This window comes from Gymnoscopelus braueri (assembly GCF_963280865.1).
Source record: "Gymnoscopelus braueri genome assembly, chromosome: 23".
NCBI lineage: Eukaryota > Metazoa > Chordata > Actinopteri > Myctophiformes > Myctophidae > Gymnoscopelus > Gymnoscopelus braueri.
Genome location: NC_137625.1, coordinates 25,220,128 through 25,238,990, shown reverse-complemented (window position 1 = coordinate 25,238,990; position 18,863 = coordinate 25,220,128). Strand labels below are relative to the sequence as shown.

The window sequence follows — 18,863 nt, the reverse complement described above, 5'->3', positions numbered from 1 at the left end:
TTGCAGCCGTCATGATCTGTGACGCTTCAAACACCTGAACCATCGACGGACCGTCGGAAATTAGTAGAGTTGAGTCAAACGTAAACCAGGAGACCAAGTCTTCACAACACACAGTGCAGCTGCTGCAGTATTCCCTGAGCACTTCTCTACGGGGGGGCGCAGCTTGATGACTCAGTGGCGATCGATGGCTCTCGCGGTGAGGTCATGGCTTTGTTGAGACGGAAAGGAAGGGAGGCAGGCAATAGTTCCTCCATCTTGGATTTTGGAACGATTAACCTAAAAAGGATCAACATTTCGAATTTCAGGCTGCAAGCAATTATGTACCAGGCAACTTAAAACTGCCTTGTGACCCGTTCTCCTCTCATTTACACAGAAAGCTAGCTTGTAGTGTGTCTGGCGTTCTGAACTGCGGACAGCCCCGCCCAGTGTTTACAGGCACACCTCTACTCTAATCTACTCTAAAAGGGTGATTTGCGCTTGGTTGCACATCGTGCCGTGCACCAAAAATAACACATCTATATCACAATGCGCGTTGTGAGCGTGTAGATCGGCCATTTTCGGTATGCGACCACCGGCATGCAACTAAGGGTGAATCGCCCTCAACCTAAACCTGCTCCATGTTTCATAGTCACCTGTAAGTGTGTCCCTTAAAGGGTGATCGTTATAAAAGTCTTAGAAAGTAAGAAAATAATGAAACATATTGTGATGTTTCAGATAAAGTAGTTATACAATGTTCCAATCCCATTTGGGGGATTTCAAAATGCTTCACGATGTCTACGTTCTACGGATTAATCTAGGTGGATAAACTATTTAACTGATGTGCACACATAATCGGTGGCTGAAAAAAAATACAGCCTCTAATCCTCCCTGTGCAAATAGATATAAAGCGCTTACTCATATGTAACACCACTCAACAGTCGTATGGTACTTTTAAAGCACTTCTTAAACATAATGCATAAACAAACATAAAAGCCCACGAGAACATGTAAGACAATGATAGCAATAACAATAGAGTACAGAAGTCCTGACGTCACTCGTTCATCCCCTGGTTCGTAAAGTAATTTCTCTATGGAGAATAACATTGGGTCATCTTAGAATCGTCTCATATAAGAATTGTGGTCCAAAAATAAACAAACTGTCTCGGCGATATTGTCAGGGAGGTGGCTCTGTATCGTTTATGATAGTCAGACACTTATATTTAATACAGTCAGTTTCTGGCGAAAATTTAACTAATTCGGCGGAAGTAACATTATCGTTTTCTCACCGTCAGTTGATGCTTCATATCCATAAGAGTCAAACCGCCGGGATCATTTGTTTATTTTTGGAACACAGTTCTTATTTGACGCGATATTAAAGACGTCTATGGGAATTCAGAACGGGGGTGGAAAACTGCGAACCAGGTAGGATGCGTAAATTACGTCAGACTTCGGTGCTCTATACAGAAAGACAAACTAATCCAGTTGTCCACCGCCAACTCGAAGGTGTGAAAACTAAATCAAGCAATGCAGGAAACAGTGAGACACCAGAGAGGAGCGAAGTCAAGTTCAACTGACATTGACTAACAGCAATGACACCACCTACTGTAGCCCCGCCTCCGACCACCAATGGCCACTCACACTCAACGTATTTGACCCTCCTCCTCACTGAGAACAGCCAATCACATTCGGCCTTAGTAAGTGTCTTTTGGAGAGTCATTGTCCATGGCGTTGCTCTTGTGGGAGGGGTCCAACGTGGCGTCTAGTCCAGGCAAGGAGAGGGGGGGTGAGCGGTGCGTACAGTATGGCATTGTATGGTTTGATATCGGCGGGGTTTGGGTACAGAGTCCTCTGCTCTCCCGTTCCTCCTGGACGTGCTGTGACAGGAGGGTGGACGGGGGGGGGCAGGGCGGGGAGCTGGCTGGGGGGAAGAGGGTGGCGTGTGAGGAGAGACGTGCGGCAAAGAGAGGGCGAAGAGAGGAAGTAACCCTGTACCTCATTTTCCTTTCTCTCTCTCTCTCTCTCTCTTTCGGTGTGTCTTTCTCTCTCACAACGCGGTGGCCTCCCAGCTGGTTCCCCGCGGGACCTGGCGTCACTTAGTCCCTGTTAGCACCGGCGGCGGCACAACTGAGGGGTGTGGACGGGCCAGCTCGGCCCCCGCGGCAGGGGAGGAGGAGGAGGCGGCAGAAGCCAGGCTGCAGGGGGTGGCGGGGGCCGTGACACCTGAGAGGAGAGGATTCATAATACATACATCAGTCATGAAGCACCTCCTTAGCTACAAGTTTGTGTATTCTCTAATAAACTATGCATGGAAATTTAAGTGTGCATGCTATATGCATGCTTATTTGTGTACAATAAATAGTGTACACATTGGAGGGTGAGAAAGTTGTGTGTGGTAGCATGAAATTGCAGCAGCGTTTCCTGTTTCAAGCAAATGGCAGCAGTACTCACGGGGGGCTGTACTGGAGGTATCTATGGAAGAGGTCTTGGTTGGGGGGGCACTGCTGGTGCTCTGGCTGGGGATTTGGCTCTGGCTAGGCAGGCTGGCCTGGCCCTGGCCCTGGCCCACTTGGTTCTGGTTGGAGGACTGGGCCTGTGTCTGAGCTGGCTTCGGGTTCTGGCTTCTGTCCGTCTGTCTGTTTGAGTCCATGCTGCTGCCCAGCTGCAGCCTCCTCATGTGTCTGACCACTGCTGTGGCATTGAATGCTTGCTGGAGAGAGAGGTGGATGGAGGGAGAAAGACACGTTCACCTTAAATGGTATTTAATGAAACATCTCACAGTTATGGTGCAGAAAAACGTAACTAAAAAGATGCCAGACCCCACTCAGTACAGTGCATACATCCTGCCAATGCTATGTAACTGTTAAGATATGTCATTTCCAAATAATGGATAGTTCAGCACTACAGTATACAGTATTTAGAATATATAGCCAATAATGTAGCTGCATACATTCCAAGGTGTTACGTAAATCCATTTAGAAGTTACGGCAAACTATTTGGGCAATCAATGTGAAAAGTTAAACAGTTTTTTTTGAAAAAAGTTCTGGTAGGAACTGGTTGAAGCTGGGGGGGAGAAGGGTCCAAACAATCAAAGGGCGTTTTTTCCTAGTTCCCAGAATAGGTAGGTACACTAGGGTTCATGTAGTTATAATATATATAATATGTATAATTAATATATAATGATGAATCGTATTTTCCAAGTACACAACACTTGGTTAAAATTGAAATGGAATTATACACACATTTGTTAAAGATATTACTTGACTAATCAAAGATATTTCTTATTGACATGTTTGTTGACATTATTCTATGATCATTATTTAGTTAAATACACTGTTCTGAGAGGCGGGCAAGTGTACACTGCAGATAAATAAAGGCTGCTTCTACAGTATAAATGACTATGTGTTTGTATTTATGTATGTAGCACGGACACCTGCACTGATAGTAAGACAAACCCTCGTCTCTGTTAACAGAGTTACACGGATGTTGCACGAAAATCAGTGACCGATGCCTTGCAGTCATTGGTGATTGCGTAATCATTCTATTCAATGGGTCACCACTTTTGGTGTGACACTCGGCTGACGGTATTACTGGTTGTGTTTTTATTACATTAATTTGTCGCACCATGGCAGAGATTGAGAGAAGACAGAGAGGTTGCCCTTTAGAACAGTCATGGAAGTATTCACATTATTTTTGGATTTATTGGGGGAAAAAGGAGAACAATGCAAATTGGCCTTGGTGAAGCCCAGCACAGCTCCACTACACTGGGTGTGGTGGTCACTACTTTTTAATGGCATTAATCCTGTAATGTAACAAGTTACTTTTAAGAGTAACGTTACCCAACACTGCTCAAGACGCACGCAAGCACACGCACACAAACGCATGCTAACACGATGCGCACTAGCAGCAGCCTGCCGCTTCCATGTTTAATTAGCAGTATTTGCAACACCCTGGTGTGATTTGCTTCAAGTGGCACTGGTGAGAAGCCTATTGAAATTAATGGAGAGGGATTTAACATTGTCCCTTTTTAGTTCATATATAGCTCAATTAAATAAACTCAAATGCACTGTTTACTTCACACTGGGTGTGGTTTTCTGGCTCAAACTGATCGCAGTCCTATGTTTGCCAGACCCAGGGGGTCAGGCCTACATGAGGCTTTGTCGGTCCCCTTTTGCTATCGTATTATATATATATGGACGAAAACGTTTTCGTACATGTCCCTCTTTTTGATTGGCCAAGCTTAGCGTGACGTAGTTTAGAAACCATTCAGATTTCCGCCCATTCAGATTTCAACCACTAGGGGTCTGGCAGTACCAGGTCCCCTGGTTCCCTTGTTTTGTTTTGAACTACCTATGTAGAGGATTTGATCCAGATTAAAGCTTGGATTTGATTTCCTGATTTGATCGGATATCAAAGTGATCCCAATCCTGTATGTTGGCTTTGAACTGCCCAAAATCCGACACTCAGAAAGGCATTACACGTTCGGAACTCTTGGGCCCTGGAGATATCCTGCTCAAAGATAAACAGACAGACAGAGCAGGACAAAAACATTAAGCCTGGTCCAATGCCGTTTGGCGGAGGCATACTGTAAGTCCTGCAGAAGATTTAACCAACTCATAATCCTTCACACATACTGTACAACACACGCCCTAACCCATAAGCCAAGAAAACCAAACACAGGAGCAATAATAATGAAAGTCAAAGACAGAAAACAAATACCATGGAAAAGAGACAAGGAGAGGAAAGCAGAGGAATGAAAGGAGTGAAGATGAGAAAGATGTAAATGAAAGCGAGTGTTTAAACCATCTGTCAGCACGACCGTCCGTTACAGTTACAGAACAAATGACCAAACTATATAAACAGAACACAAATCCACAGAGAACATAACAGATACACAAACCCACCCTCCATTTGCTCTTGGCAAAGTTCTTCTTGATCTGTCGGCTGACAGATTCATGGATATTCTTACAGAGCGCTGTATCTCCGGAGATCCTGAGATCACACACACACACACACACACACACACACACACACAAACATTTTCCATGATAAACAATATGAGTAATAAATATCTCACAATTGCCTATATTTATGTGTATGAAAATGTGTGTGCGTGTACCACGTTTTACTATCCTTGTGGGGATCAGAAATCCCCACGAGGATAGTAAAATCAGAACAAATGGACCATTGTTCATAACAGTAGGGTAATGATTAGGCATTTAGGCCCTAGGTTTAAGGGTAGGGTGAGGGGTTAAAGCTGCACCATGTAGCTTGGGGTACGAGTGGCCACTTTGGACACACATAACATGGCAGCCAACGTCTTTGACTTCATTACCCAAGAGTCTCTGCAAGCATGTCTGACGAGACACGTTGTGATTGCAGCCCCTAGCAGGGACCCCCCTGAGTCTATACATTTATGGAAGGATGATTGTTATTACTTAAACAAGTAACTTTATAATTTTGTGGGACATAATATGCTATATAGTTGTTAAAAAGTTACATAGTGGTGCTTTAAGGTTAGTGTTAGCTTTATGGTAAGGCAGATGGTTAGGGGATTAGAGTTAGGATGGGATAATGTTAATGGTTACTATTACATTAGTTTAGGGTAGGGCAAGTATCTTTGTTTCTTCTATCTGGTGTTGCATATGGTGCTGCTGATGTAAGACAAATTTCGGAACAAGTATCATCAATCAATCAATCATTGCCTGATTTCTACTTGGTTGCGTGCCGTGCAAATAGCCAATCTACAAGCTCACAACACCTAGAGTTGCGATACGTTATGAGCTCGTAGATCTACTATTTTTGGATTAAAATAGGTTTGATGTCCCCACGAAGACAAATGTGTGTGTGCGCATGTGTGCATATGTGTTCGTGTGTGTGTGTGTGCGCGTGTGCGTGTGCGTGTGCGTGTGTGTGTGTGTGTGTGTGTGTGTGTGTGTGTGTGTGTGTTCACCATGGGTGTCTGAGAGCCTGTTCACAGGTGTAACGCTTTGGCGGATCTTTCTCCATTAGACTGCTGATAAAATCCTTGGCTGGAAAAAGAACCAGAGGGTCAACAGTAATTATGCACACACACACACACACACACACACACACACACACACACACACACACACACACACACACACACACACACACACACACACACACACACACACACACACACACACACACACACACACACACACACACACACACACACGAGATACCTGAGTGGTGTCTCAGGCTTGTTTCCAGTAAACACAATGGCTGCTTTACTGCCAGTCAGGGAGAACGGTTCGCCTGGCAGACTGGAAATAAACGTGTGCAGTGCATCGTTTGCGGCTGAGAGTAGTGTGACCCCGAATTCTTACACTACCACTCACACACCAGTGCAGCGCGCCCCCGCAAACACACACACATTCCCAGCAGATGACGTCAGGGGCAGTGGTTAACCGGGTGGTGTGTGTGGTCCATGTGTGTGAGGAATAATAGAGGAAGAGGATGAGGAGGACGGAATGGTGCTGCTGTCCCGAAGGAAGCTTCATCACTGGACCACATACACACAGTAAAACCCAGTGTTCATTTATCCATTTTTAACTCGGTGAGTGTTGGTTACATTTGTGGTTTAAGTGATTTAAATGTGTTAAGTATTTATTGTGTTTGTTTAGTAACAAGGGTCTCCCAGTCTCTCCCGGGGGACTGGGGGATCCCGAGGCGTTCCAAGGCCAGTGTGGAGATATGCAGCGAGGATCTCCCTAGGGAGACGCTCGAGAGGCATCCGTACTAGATGCCCGAACCACCGAAGCTGGCTCCTTTCCAAGTCAAGGAGCAGCGGTTCTACTCCGAGTCTCTCACGGATGACTGAACTTCTCACCCTATCTCTAAGGGAGAGGCCGGCCACCCATCTGAGAGAACTCATTTTGGCCGCTTGTATCTGCGATCTTATTCTTTCAGTCATGACCCAAAGTTCATGACCATAGGTGAGACTAGAAACGAAGATTGCTCGGTAGATCGAGAGCTTTGCCTTCTGGCTCAGAAAAAAAAGCTTGACACATTTTTTGTTTAGTTTTTTCTATAGTATATTCTGTTTACTATAGCAACACTATATATAGCAATGATTGTTATGGGCATATAAAGCACCTGAATCTGATATGTCGTCCCAGTACGGTGCATCGAACTCATAGTCAGCTTTCAGGATCTGTTCGAAGAGCTTGGAGTCGTTTTCGTCGTAGAATGGCGGGTATCCACACAAGCTGCAGATAAAACACAATAAAGATGGGTTACAGCTGGGTTGAGCTCCAACACTGCCAAAATCCTGAGCTAAACTTTAACTCTGAAAGAGTTTCCGAGTAAAATTTACATTCAGGATTATTTACAGTGCACTAAATTGTATAAGCCACAATTACACAAAGCACACGACGGGGGGAAAATGCTACCGAGTTGAATAGTATGATAATGGGATAAATGAAGTAAATTGCTACCTGAATAAGCTGAACAACACTGTGTTAAACTAACCACATGTCCCTTCTCGCCAAACCTGAATATTTGTACCGCTACCTAATTGAACTTTTGGCAGGGTGGAACTGTAATACCCCCCCCAACCCGACCCCGCGAGAGCATTAGCAACCATTACCATAAATAGCCATTAAAATGCCTTTCTCAATCCATACACACGCCAAACACACAAGACGGTCCGATGAAGCGGGGCCGTTCTGCCCGACGTGGTGAGAGGCGCCCTTTGGTTTTCGTGCTTTCACATTTGGTTAAAGACTCGCACGTCTTGTCCCTCCACAGGAGCCCGGGGCGATTATCTCGCCCGATTACATGATGCGATCTTCACACCTGAAGAGAGACCAACCAGGCGTAACCGAGTCGGCCCGTCAAGAGGTGGAGAAGCGCGTGGATTGGCTAATGAGGCCTGGCACTAATTGTGCTAATTGCTAGCAGGAAGCAGCTCCCCGGTCAATACCTGCTGACTGGACCACAGACCGACTCTGAAGATGGATAATGTTTGTACCAAAATCCACCTTAAAGGTGTGATATTTATTAATAACAATAAGAATAATTTAAGAATAATTCCTATAACAATCATTGCTTGAGTTTTGTTCAATAACAGGGGTCTCTTTGTCTCTCCAGCGCTCAGTCAGGATATATACGTACATTTTATCCATCAGGAGAGAGAACATGCACACCGAGAACATGCACACACACACAACTAGTTCAATCCACCACCGGCCCTCTTTTGTCTGCACGAGTGCATGAATGCACACACACACACACACACACACGCAAATTATGCCAAGCATACAAGCAGTTGACACACAAGGGTCTCCACATCAAAAGCTGTGTAAGCATTAGGCTTTTACATAAGAAACAGGATAAGAAGATAACAAACGACAGTGTATAAACAGGTGAAAATAAAGAACAGCGGGTCTGTTCGGACATCGGTGGATGGGAGAATGAACACGGGGGTTGGGAGGCAGGGAGGGAGGGCCAAGCTCAGCGCCAGGGGCCAGATCCTGCTTTATACATCACAGAGTCCACCTCACAACAAAGGACTGCCAACAACAATACAGAATACAGAGAGAGACAGAGAGAGACAGAGAGAGAAAGAAAGAGAGAGGGAGAGACAGAGAGAGAGAGAGAGAGAGAGAGAGAGAGGGAGAGACAGAGAGAGAGAGAGAGGGAGGGAGAGAGAAGGGCAGACAGAAAGAAATACACAAACAAGAGAGACAAAGTGAGAGAGAGAGAGACAATATTTTGGAGAAAGAAAGGACAGGGGAGAGTTGTGTGAGAGCAGGGTTTGTTCTGACTATCGTACATCACCCACGTGTTTCTCATCGCAGTCTCGCAGCGCTCTGCATCCTATTACCCCCTGGATGACCCTCAGCCCGAGACCCTCAGCCGTGACCCCAATCCATACTCACACCCTCCGACCCAACAACTCCTGGCTAATAATGTCTCTGTCAGGTGGCTCCACGCACGCACACATGCACGCACGCACGCACGCACGCACGCACGCACGCACGCACGCACGCACGCACGCACGCACGCACGCACGCACGCACGCACGCACGCACGCACGCACGCACGCACGCACGCACGCACGCACGCACGCACGCACGCACGCAGGGCTTTCACCAACTAGTCGACTAGTATAACCACTAGTCGACTAGTATAACCACTAGTCGACCTTGTTTTTGTTTTTTTTGCATTGTTTTATTATTATCCTCCTGCCTTTATTTTTATCAAAAGGGGGTCAAAAGTATGCAATAACCCCCTTTTGAGGATCCTTGGAGACGCTGCTGTGCTGCAGTGCCAGAAGCGCTTCCCTTAAAACGGCATAAAAATAAAGTCAGAAGGATAATAATAATAGTAATGGCATTAAAACAATGGTAATTTCGACTAGTCGACTACCACTGGCTCAAATTAGTCGACCAGTAAAAATCTCTAGTCGTGAAATCCCTAACGCACGCACGCACGCACGCACGCACGCACGCACGCACGCACGCACGCACGCACGCACGCACGCACGCACGCACACACACACACACACACACACACAATACCTATTTTTGGTATGTCATTATATTATACAGTATTATATATATCATTTATTATGTAGGAAAATATTAATGTATATTTATTCAAAAATGTACAAGCTCACAATGTGTCACGATGCGATGTGTTTTCGCTATTCTTGAAATAGAGCATAAGTGGTTATATCCCCTTACCCAACCTTAATCCACCTAACCAAAAGTAACAGATACATGCCTAACCATAACCTCATGAAACCGCTGTGAAATCTAATTCAGGACACCCATTTTGCCCCCCCCAATCAACTGTTTTGACGTCCATAACGAGTCCCCTACGTGTGGCCGTATTTGCGTCGAGACAGACAGATGTAGACACACATAACCTCAAGTCTCTCCTACAGTTCCATATTCCGTCAGACGGTGGGGAAAACAACAGAGGGAAAACAAGAGGAGAAGAATGCGTCGAAAGTTTTTGGCCTCAGAGGCTCCATGTCCTTACATGGAGATCGAGCACAGCGTTAACACAGCAAACATCTGGCTCTGATGACGGGTACGAGGACGAGAGAAGGATGACGTTTTGTCATTCCCCATTAACCCATTAAGACCGGGAACGCATCTACGTGTCATTTTTAGATTTCTTTTCAGGTTCTTTTGGGCTATTAAAAAATAGCAGATATACAAGCTCGTAGCGTGGCACCGAGTGCCACGCTACGAGCTTGTAGATCTGCTATTTATTTTTTTTATCGTGAAAATGTGTGCAAATCATTGAAATCATTTTTAACTCAGATCTTTGCTTCTGGGGGTCCCTGGAACAACATATTTTGGGATGGGGGTCCGCGGCCAAATACGTATCATTTTGGGGGTCCTTGACATGAAAAAAGTTTGAGAACCACTGATGTTATAACAACATAAGTCTTTTAAAAAAACTGTTGGGATTTAGAAGACATTTATAGAATCCCCCAGAAGCAAAGATTTGAGTTAAAAATGTTCGCTTTAAAAAACATATATGTTCAAAGATTTGCACACATTTTCCACGATAAAAAAAATGAATAGCAGATCTACAAGCTCATAGCGCGGCACTCGTGCCGCGCTACGAGCTTGTATATCTGCTATTTTTGAATAGCCAAAGAAATCTTCAAAATTCGTTCCCGGTCTTAAAGGGTTAACAACCATCGCAGCTTACACACAGACAGGTTAGAATCAACAAACACACAGCCTATACCGCTGTACTACAGAATGTAGTGTCACAAGGAGCAGACAAGTAGAACACTTACAGGATGTAAGCAATAACTCCGATGGACCAGCAGTCCACTGCCTTACTGTAGGGCTTCTGGGCCAGAACCTCTGGGGCTGAGGGACAGAAAGAGAAGAGAAAAGAGAGGCATAGTGAGAGACAGAGAGAAGGGGGTCAACCACTAAACAGTTAAAAAGACAATAAATATAATTTATTTATATCATGGCCACAGAGAGCACTCGATTCAAATTAGCTGGCCGGTGGGCATAGACCAATTATTTGTTTAATAACATTGAGAATGGACGCACAGGTGATTGTTTCACGCAATCAATTCCCAACCTGTGGGGTGCGCTGGTTTCAGCACACCCCAACCCCCTCTTGTGTGTTCAGTTGGCTAGTGAGGCGCGTCCTAGCGAGACCTGATAGAATAGGTTTCATTGCACGCATACTGGTTCTTATCAGTGTGAAGTCGTCTGTTAATTAAAGCTCTTTATTAAACAGAAAATGCATTTTCAGTGCTCTCTCCTGATTGGCTTAAATTTTGTCACCTACCTGAAAATGTACTATATTCTGTTTACTAAAGAGCCGGAGAGACCCCTGTGACCGAACAAACGCTCTGTAGAAATGATTACTATCAGAATATTGTACTTTAAGCTTTTTAACAAAAAATAAATAAATTACCAAAAAATATCACTTACCCTACCTTTAAGCTAACAGCTACAAACAAGACACAGAATATAATGTGTTGATGTTGTGGTAAAGACTGACTCCGCTAGTAGTCAGGTAGCATTTATTTCAAGGTTGATAAGGACAGCTCACACACAAAACACAAAGCTTCCATCTAAAGACCCCCAAAATATGAATTAACACATTTAATCAGTAAGTGGCCATTGTATAAGCAGGATAATCCACTCTAAAGCCATGTGGTTACGGAACAAATAATGCACTTCATGGAGGTAATTAGCCAAGTCGGGCATCACTTTTTTTGATAACCACACGGCTCGGGTAGATTATCCCTTAGATAACAGAACACAAACCCATTTTCTCTCATGGACCACTTTGTAATGGAGCCCAAAAAGAGGGGCCAGCTGGGCCACACAGTGGGCGAGTCGCTGAACTGAGGCCTCTCTGCTGGCAATTATTGAGCATGGCCCTTTTCCATGGCTGGTCTGGGCCAATTAATGACAACAACGGGAAGAAATCCAAATGAGCTCACCCAAACAACCCATAGACACAACAGTGTCTTGATATAACGGAAACAAATGCATAACAGGATTAACTACAAACTCTGACTTGGCACGTACGTACGATCAATTTCTGAACATCAACAGAGCAGAATAGATGCTGTCAACTTCAGACAACAACACATGTGCTGAATCAAAGAGCTTGATTGTGAGTTTGTTTATATCGTGTGTCATCTGCAAGGTGTGTTGTTTGTAATGTGTGCAAGTGCTAATGGCCACTCGTACATATTTGTGTGTGAGCGTGTGAGTTTGTGTACTGTATGCCAAATGTAGTGTGTGTATGTGTGTGTGTGTGTGTGCGTACGTGCGTGCGTGCGTGCGTGGGTGTGTGTGTGTGTGTTGAACTCCTTCTGCTTTCTCTGGTCCCAAATCCTCACAATCTGGTTTCAATTCAGTCAATTCCGATTGCTAACGTAACCTGGGCTATTTATACCCAAGGAATGCTCCCTTCTCCCAGCTAACGCCATCATACTCATCAGGAAACACTATATTTAGCTGGATCTCCGCTACGGCACTGTGTTTTTAGAGTGAAATGCCCTGCGGTCAATCCTCAGCAGAGGAGGATGGAAGTGTCAGGGGAGCGCGGTGACAAGGTGAAGGATGGGGTTGCTAAAAGGTAGAAGAATGGGGGGTCATCCAGTGCATTGGGGATAGAGGGGGGAGAGAGAGAGAGAGAGAGAGAGAGAGAGAGAGAGAGAGAGAGAGAGAGAGGGGGGTCACAAGTGTGAAGATCAGACCATTTAAAGTAAAAAAATGACTTCAGGGACTGAGTGTGTGATTGTGTGTGTTAATTAACCCTGACATGAGGGTTGTGGGATGGGAATGTCTGTGTGTTTTGTTTGTTTGAGCCGTTCTGTGTTTTCTGAAAAAGAAAAAAAAGAAAGAAAAACACAGTGGTGACTATATTCTGTTAATTGTTCCGGGATACTCATTGTATGTGTATTTGGTGGCCTTGAACTTGAGAAGAAAAAAAAGTTTTTTCTGAAAAGTGTGCCCTGGTCTAAATAGTAACTCCCACTGTGGAGGTCGGAGCATGCTATGGCTACGGCTATACAATAAATTTATGTGGATAAGACCTCTACAGCAGGAGATACATTAATGTTTGCCTTGTCTTGCCTTGCTTGACTGACAACCAGCAGTCATCTAACCTGGATATCAGCCCGAAATAAATCATAAGTCATGTGACCAATATCGAACATCTGTCTGTCATACAACACATTGTTAGCTGTCCTCAGTCCCTCCACTCGGTGACCGGGGAAAGGGACTGTAAGCACTTGATAAGGAGCACTCACTCCAGAGGCGAGTGAATATCTGTGTATGTAGACTTGACTGCCCTCTCACACACACACACAACACACACACACACACACACACACACACACACACACACACACACACACACACACACACACACACACACACACACACACACACACACACACACACACACACACACACACACACACACACACAGAGCAATTCCATTAAACATTTTATAGCACTGTGTAATTCATGTCATCTAATTTAAGACATGTCACCAAGATGACAGTCATCAATTGCCAAAAGCACACAGAATCTTGGAAATAAGGGGGATTGCTTTTTTTTCTATTTAACTAGAAATGTTCATGCAGTGAATACTAATTCTGGGATCCTGCTGCCCTGATGAACGGCTATGATTTGGGGAGGGGGGGCTCAGCTCCCTTACCCACGTATCCTGGGGTGCCACAGGCGGTCGACATGGGGTCACCACTACCCTCCATCTTGGACAGGCCAAAGTCACTGATCATGATCTTGGACTCATCCTGGGGGTTGAAATACAGCAGGTTCTCTGGCTGGAGAAAGGGACATAAGGAATGAAAGAGAGTGAGAGAGTAAAATGTCAACAAACAAACCCAAAGCAGTTTCTCTTCGCCCCCTGGTTTGTCCCTGCACCAGTTTTTTGAAAGTCACTCCGGTGATGTTCGTTCCATATATTAGTGCTGCCTGACTCTTTTATGAGCATACATGCCTGTACTCCTCTCCCTGGGGGACCTCTCTCCCTCCCTGGATCGTCCCAGAATCCCTGGCCTTGCGTGTGCTGACCTGCTGAGTGGCATAAATCTCTTCAGCGCGCGCTGCCCCTCATCGCAGCCATGAATCAGTGGTTGTAAAGCACAAATGCAACGATCCACACGTACTGGACTGGGGTGAAGGAAGGGATAGTGTATGTCTGTGTGTATTAGAGCCGCAAACCCATGTACAACCCATTATTTTACCTTTTTTACGATATCAGCAATTATGCAGCCAACATGTCTCTATTTTGTGCATGTCATTATATGTGAACACAATCCGTCACAATGCTTTGTGAGCTTGTAGATCTGTAGATTTGTTTTGTATTTAAAGGTAGGGTAAGTGATGTTTTTTGGTTAAGACAAAAAAAAAATTGTTAAAAGGTTAAAGCACTAAATTCTGATAGTAATCATTGCTATATAGAGTGTTTGTTCAGTAGTAGGGGTCTCTGCGTATCTTCAGCTCTTTAATAAACAGAAAATAGGCCTGGACCGCAGCTTAAATGTTAAAGTGTTTCAGTAAAAGATGTGTCTGCTCATTTCTCTGTGTCATCCCTTCCAATTGCACTTGTTTATCCTGTGCCCTGTGTGAGTTCTCTCTGCGGATTGGATAAAATTAGTATCCCGACCTGAACCAGAGACCACCGCTACTGAACAAACACTCTATATACCAATGAGTACTATCGGAATATAAAGCAATTTAACACTTATTTTACTTCACTTCCTTTACAAAATATCAGTCATAACATCAGTAAACGGTGGGGCTAAGACTCTCCAACATTGGGGATCGGACCCAAAACCTGGCATCCGTGGTGTTCTACTGTTGGTGTGCGTTATGTGTTCTCTCTCTCTGTGTGAACATAGTATGTTTCACCTTCAGGTCTCTGTGCACGATGCCCATCTTGTGCAGGTAGTGGACCGCGTCCAGGACTTGTCTGATGAGCGTGCTGGCGTCTTTCTCTGTGTAGAAACCTTTCTCCACAATACGATCAAACAGCTCCCCCCCAGACACCCTGCGGAGAGAGCAGAGGGAGAGTCAAAACCGTGTTAACACATTAACATGCACGTCCGCGTGGGTGACTGGGTGTGCACACACACACACACACACACACACACACACACACACACACACACACACACACACACACACACACACACACACACACACACACACACAGACATAAACAGTGGTGGAAAAAGTACTCAAATTCTTTACTAAAGTAAAAGTACCAATACTGCAGTAAGTAAGTCCAGAATTCAAAATGTACTTGAGTAAAAGTACAAAAGTATTGGCATCAAAATGTACTTAAAGTACCAAAAGTAAAAGTACTAAAATGTTTGAAAATAGCAGATCTACAAGCTCACAACGCGTCGCGATGCCACGCGTTGTGAGCTTGTAGATCTGCTCTATTTTCAAATAGTCTAAGTATAAAACAGGGCTAAAGTGGTTAATGTATGTTTTATAATACAATAATTTATATCTGCAAAGTAACTAGTAACTAAAGTTTTCAAATAATTGTAGTGGAGTAAAAGTTCAATATTTGCCTCTGAGATGTAGTGGAGTAGAAGTAAAAGCATTGGAAATTGGAAATACTCCAGTAAAGTACAAATACCTCTAAATTGTGCTTAAGTACAGTACTTGAGTAAATGTACTTTACGTTACTTTCCACCACTGGACATAAAAACGCTGAAATATACAGACTACAAACACACATTCAAACACTTTGACACTCAGACACACACACACACACACACACACACACACACACACACACACACACACACACACACACACACACACACACACACACAGATATACACACAGCCAGGGACGCGCACACACACACACACACACACACACACACACACACCCCTGTCAAGGTTCATGCATCTGGCAGTAACCACTACCAGACAGACCCGTTCCACTGAGATGTAATTTATGAGCTATAAAACACAGTCTTCAGCCAACGGTGATAGTATGGAGGCTGTGACCCATGTGTTGCCAGACAAACACGTGTCCTGACCCACCGCCTGACCCACCGTCATCATCATCATCATCATCATCATCATCACGCCTCATTATATGACTGACTGCTAGGACCACTAACTACTGTAGATGCTCTAAACTGAGCTGTCAGTCAAGACTGAGCCCTACAGGAGAGAAGGAGGGGGATGGGGGGGGGCAGTGTTTGTGTGTGTGTGTGTGTGTGTGTGTGTGTGTGTGTGTGTGTGTGTGTGTGTGTGTGTGTGTGTGTGTGTGTGTGTGTGTGTGTGTGTGTGTGTGTGTGTGTGTGTGTACATCATTCGCAAGGCAGTTTGGACAGGTCTCCTTTAGGACTTTAACCCATTCAATGCGGGAACACGTCTGTGTCATTCTAGATATCTTTGGCTTTCAAAAACAGCAGATATACAAGCTTGTAGATCTGCTATTTCTTGGAAAAATCGTGTATATATATATATATATTTTTTTTTATTATAGCGAACATTTGTAACTCAAATCTTTGCTTCTGGGGAGTCTACAAATGTCTTCTAAATACTAACATTAAAAAAATTATAAAAAAATGATGTTGCTATAATATCAGTGGTTCTCAAACTTTTTTTCATGTGAACCCCCAAAATGTATTGTTTCAATTTGGCCGCGGACCCCCCATCTCAAAATATGTTGTTCCAGGGACCCCCCCAGAAGCAAAGATTTGAGTTACAAATGTTCGCTTAAAAAATATATATTAAAAAAATCTTTTATATATTAAAAGATTTGCACACATTTTCACAATAAAAAAAATTGCCAAAGATATCTAAAATGACACAGATGCTTTCCGGGTCTTAATGGATTAAGCACCCCCAGATAACAGCCTTTCAACACATCTCTCAAAGGTCTCTCCGGAACGAGTACAACACATCTCTCAAAGGTCTCTCCGGAACGAGTACAACACATCTCTCTCAACTATCTTGGTCCGTATCACTCCAGCAGTCACAGCACTCTCTCTCTCTCTCTCTCTCTCTCTCTCTCTCTCTCTCTCTCTCCCTCTCTCTCTCTCCATCATAGAAGTCTCAAGGGAGTTCACTCACTGCCTGGAAGATGTGAGCGTCGGACAGTCTTTATGTTTGTCACTTAGGCTTGGGAAGTATATATTTTTAGAACTTTCAGACATTTCACCAGGGGTGTAAAAGCTGAGATGCTTGTGAAGTCATCGTAGCATGTATGGCATTGTCTAGACCATGCGTCTAATATGCAGTTAAAGCGTAAACATTTTGGACCATACACTATCAAGTTCCCAGAATATATCTCTTTATAAGACACCACCACCGTGACGTTTTGAGTGTGCCACGCTCTTGCACGCTCAAAAGCGTCTGAGAGCTTGATTGAGTGTGCGTTCAACATGTTCTTCTGGCTAGCACCTTGGGTTTCCATTTTTGGATGTGCGTGTTTCTGAACTTTCTTCTCTAACATGCAGTTAGCCTACTTACATAAGCCTTGCTTGCTGTGTTTAAATACTTATGGCCGACAGAATAACGAATTGATGGGAAATAAACACCATTCTTCCATGGAATCAGCATATCTTGCTGGAGGAACCAGTGACCCTTGTTGCCACGGCGGATACCGGCTGAACGGAGATGATGTGCGGTTGGTGGTGGAGACTGCCAATTGAATAAAATCTATTTTTTTTTGTAATTGGAAAAACGTTATCTCAAGATAATGTTCTATGTTGCTGCAACATTTTTTTACGGTATTGAAAAGCATACCCTGGTATACCGTAATAACTCGATAGCATGCACAAAGCCCATTTATCAGTGAGCACTGTGTATTGTAAAGGCAGAAACTTAACACAAGAAAGTGACCTAGTTATGGTCACTTTCTTTTGAAGAGTTATAAATATGTTTCATATAACTCGATGTGGATGGGTGGAAATTGTCTTCCTTTGAATTCCCCTCTCACAGACCAGCTCTGTCTCTCCAATGGGGACATAACGGTCTGTCTGAAATTAGACACCGCAAATACACATCAGGAAAGTATACCAATATACTGTACAGGAGCAGTCTATTCATCAGACAAATAGCTTGACACTTTCAGCTAATTGGGCGTAACCTTAACTAACCGGTTTAATAACTGAAGTGGCAAGCTGAGGTTTCAGTGAGAAAAATATTACCAAGATACTTGATGTTGTCTGATTGAAACTAATTGTAAGTGCAATCGCATTTAACGTGGACCCACGTTTCAATCACCTCGACAAACAAATGAGACTATAGTCTGTATGGTTATGCATTACATCGGTTTACATTACAGGTTTCTAAGGGCGGGTGCATTCAAGATATACAGCTATTTGTGTAATTTCAAAACATTCAGCTGCTGGCTAAATGATACAATGTAGCTTGCATTTTCAGCTGATAACGGTGCAAAACATACCACTATTCTCCTGCCTGCCTATTACAAAAATCGAATCTGCAGTTACAACTTTTCTCTCTCTCTACAACTTTTGATATATCTTCTATGACAACTACTTATGTTCCATGACATTTTGACTATTTTGTCATTTTCCCTGACTGGGAAACTGCATAAAGAAATTCCAGGTTTGGAATGTGGGGAACCTTGAATCCATTTAAGAGAGAAAAAGTGCACAACTCTTGGTACAAGTAGTCAGTAAGGGTGCGAGGTATTTACTACTTAACTACTGTAGATGAAAGGGGGGAAACTGCACTCTGTTGAGTTCAAGTCAAGTCAAATTTACACAGCATATTTAAAAACAACACACTCAAGAAACTAACATAAAAAACAAGGCACACTGCTCATAGGCACAGAAAAGTAATACATAGGCAAAAAACTCTTCCACATAAACATCAGGAGG

The 18,863-nt window shown here is 43.9% G+C and overlaps 1 protein-coding gene across 2 annotated transcripts in view; it reads right to left on the bottom strand.

Moving 5' to 3' along the window:
• Positions 1 to 18,863, bottom strand: part of camk1da (calcium/calmodulin-dependent protein kinase 1Da) — a 73,468-nt gene continuing 54,605 nt past the window's right edge. The window contains exons 4-12 of one of the 2 annotated variants that reach the window (XR_013932668.1): positions 14,894 to 15,032; positions 13,677 to 13,803; positions 10,768 to 10,843; positions 7,098 to 7,210; positions 5,929 to 6,007; positions 4,880 to 4,967; positions 2,427 to 2,685; positions 1,453 to 2,198; positions 1 to 1,024 (exon numbers count right to left, since the gene is read on the bottom strand). Coding sequence is in view for 1 of the 2 variants with exons in the window: in XM_080421762.1 (XP_080277888.1) it covers positions 2,068 to 2,198; positions 2,427 to 2,685; positions 4,880 to 4,967; positions 5,929 to 6,007; positions 7,098 to 7,210; positions 10,768 to 10,843; positions 13,677 to 13,803; positions 14,894 to 15,032 (1,012 nt within the window). In the remaining variant the exon portion in view is untranslated. Of the gene's footprint in view, positions 2,199 to 2,426; positions 2,686 to 4,879; positions 4,968 to 5,928; positions 6,008 to 7,097; positions 7,211 to 10,767; positions 10,844 to 13,676; positions 13,804 to 14,893; positions 15,033 to 18,863 lie in introns of both variants that reach the window. The other variant, XM_080421762.1, reaches the window with a different exon arrangement.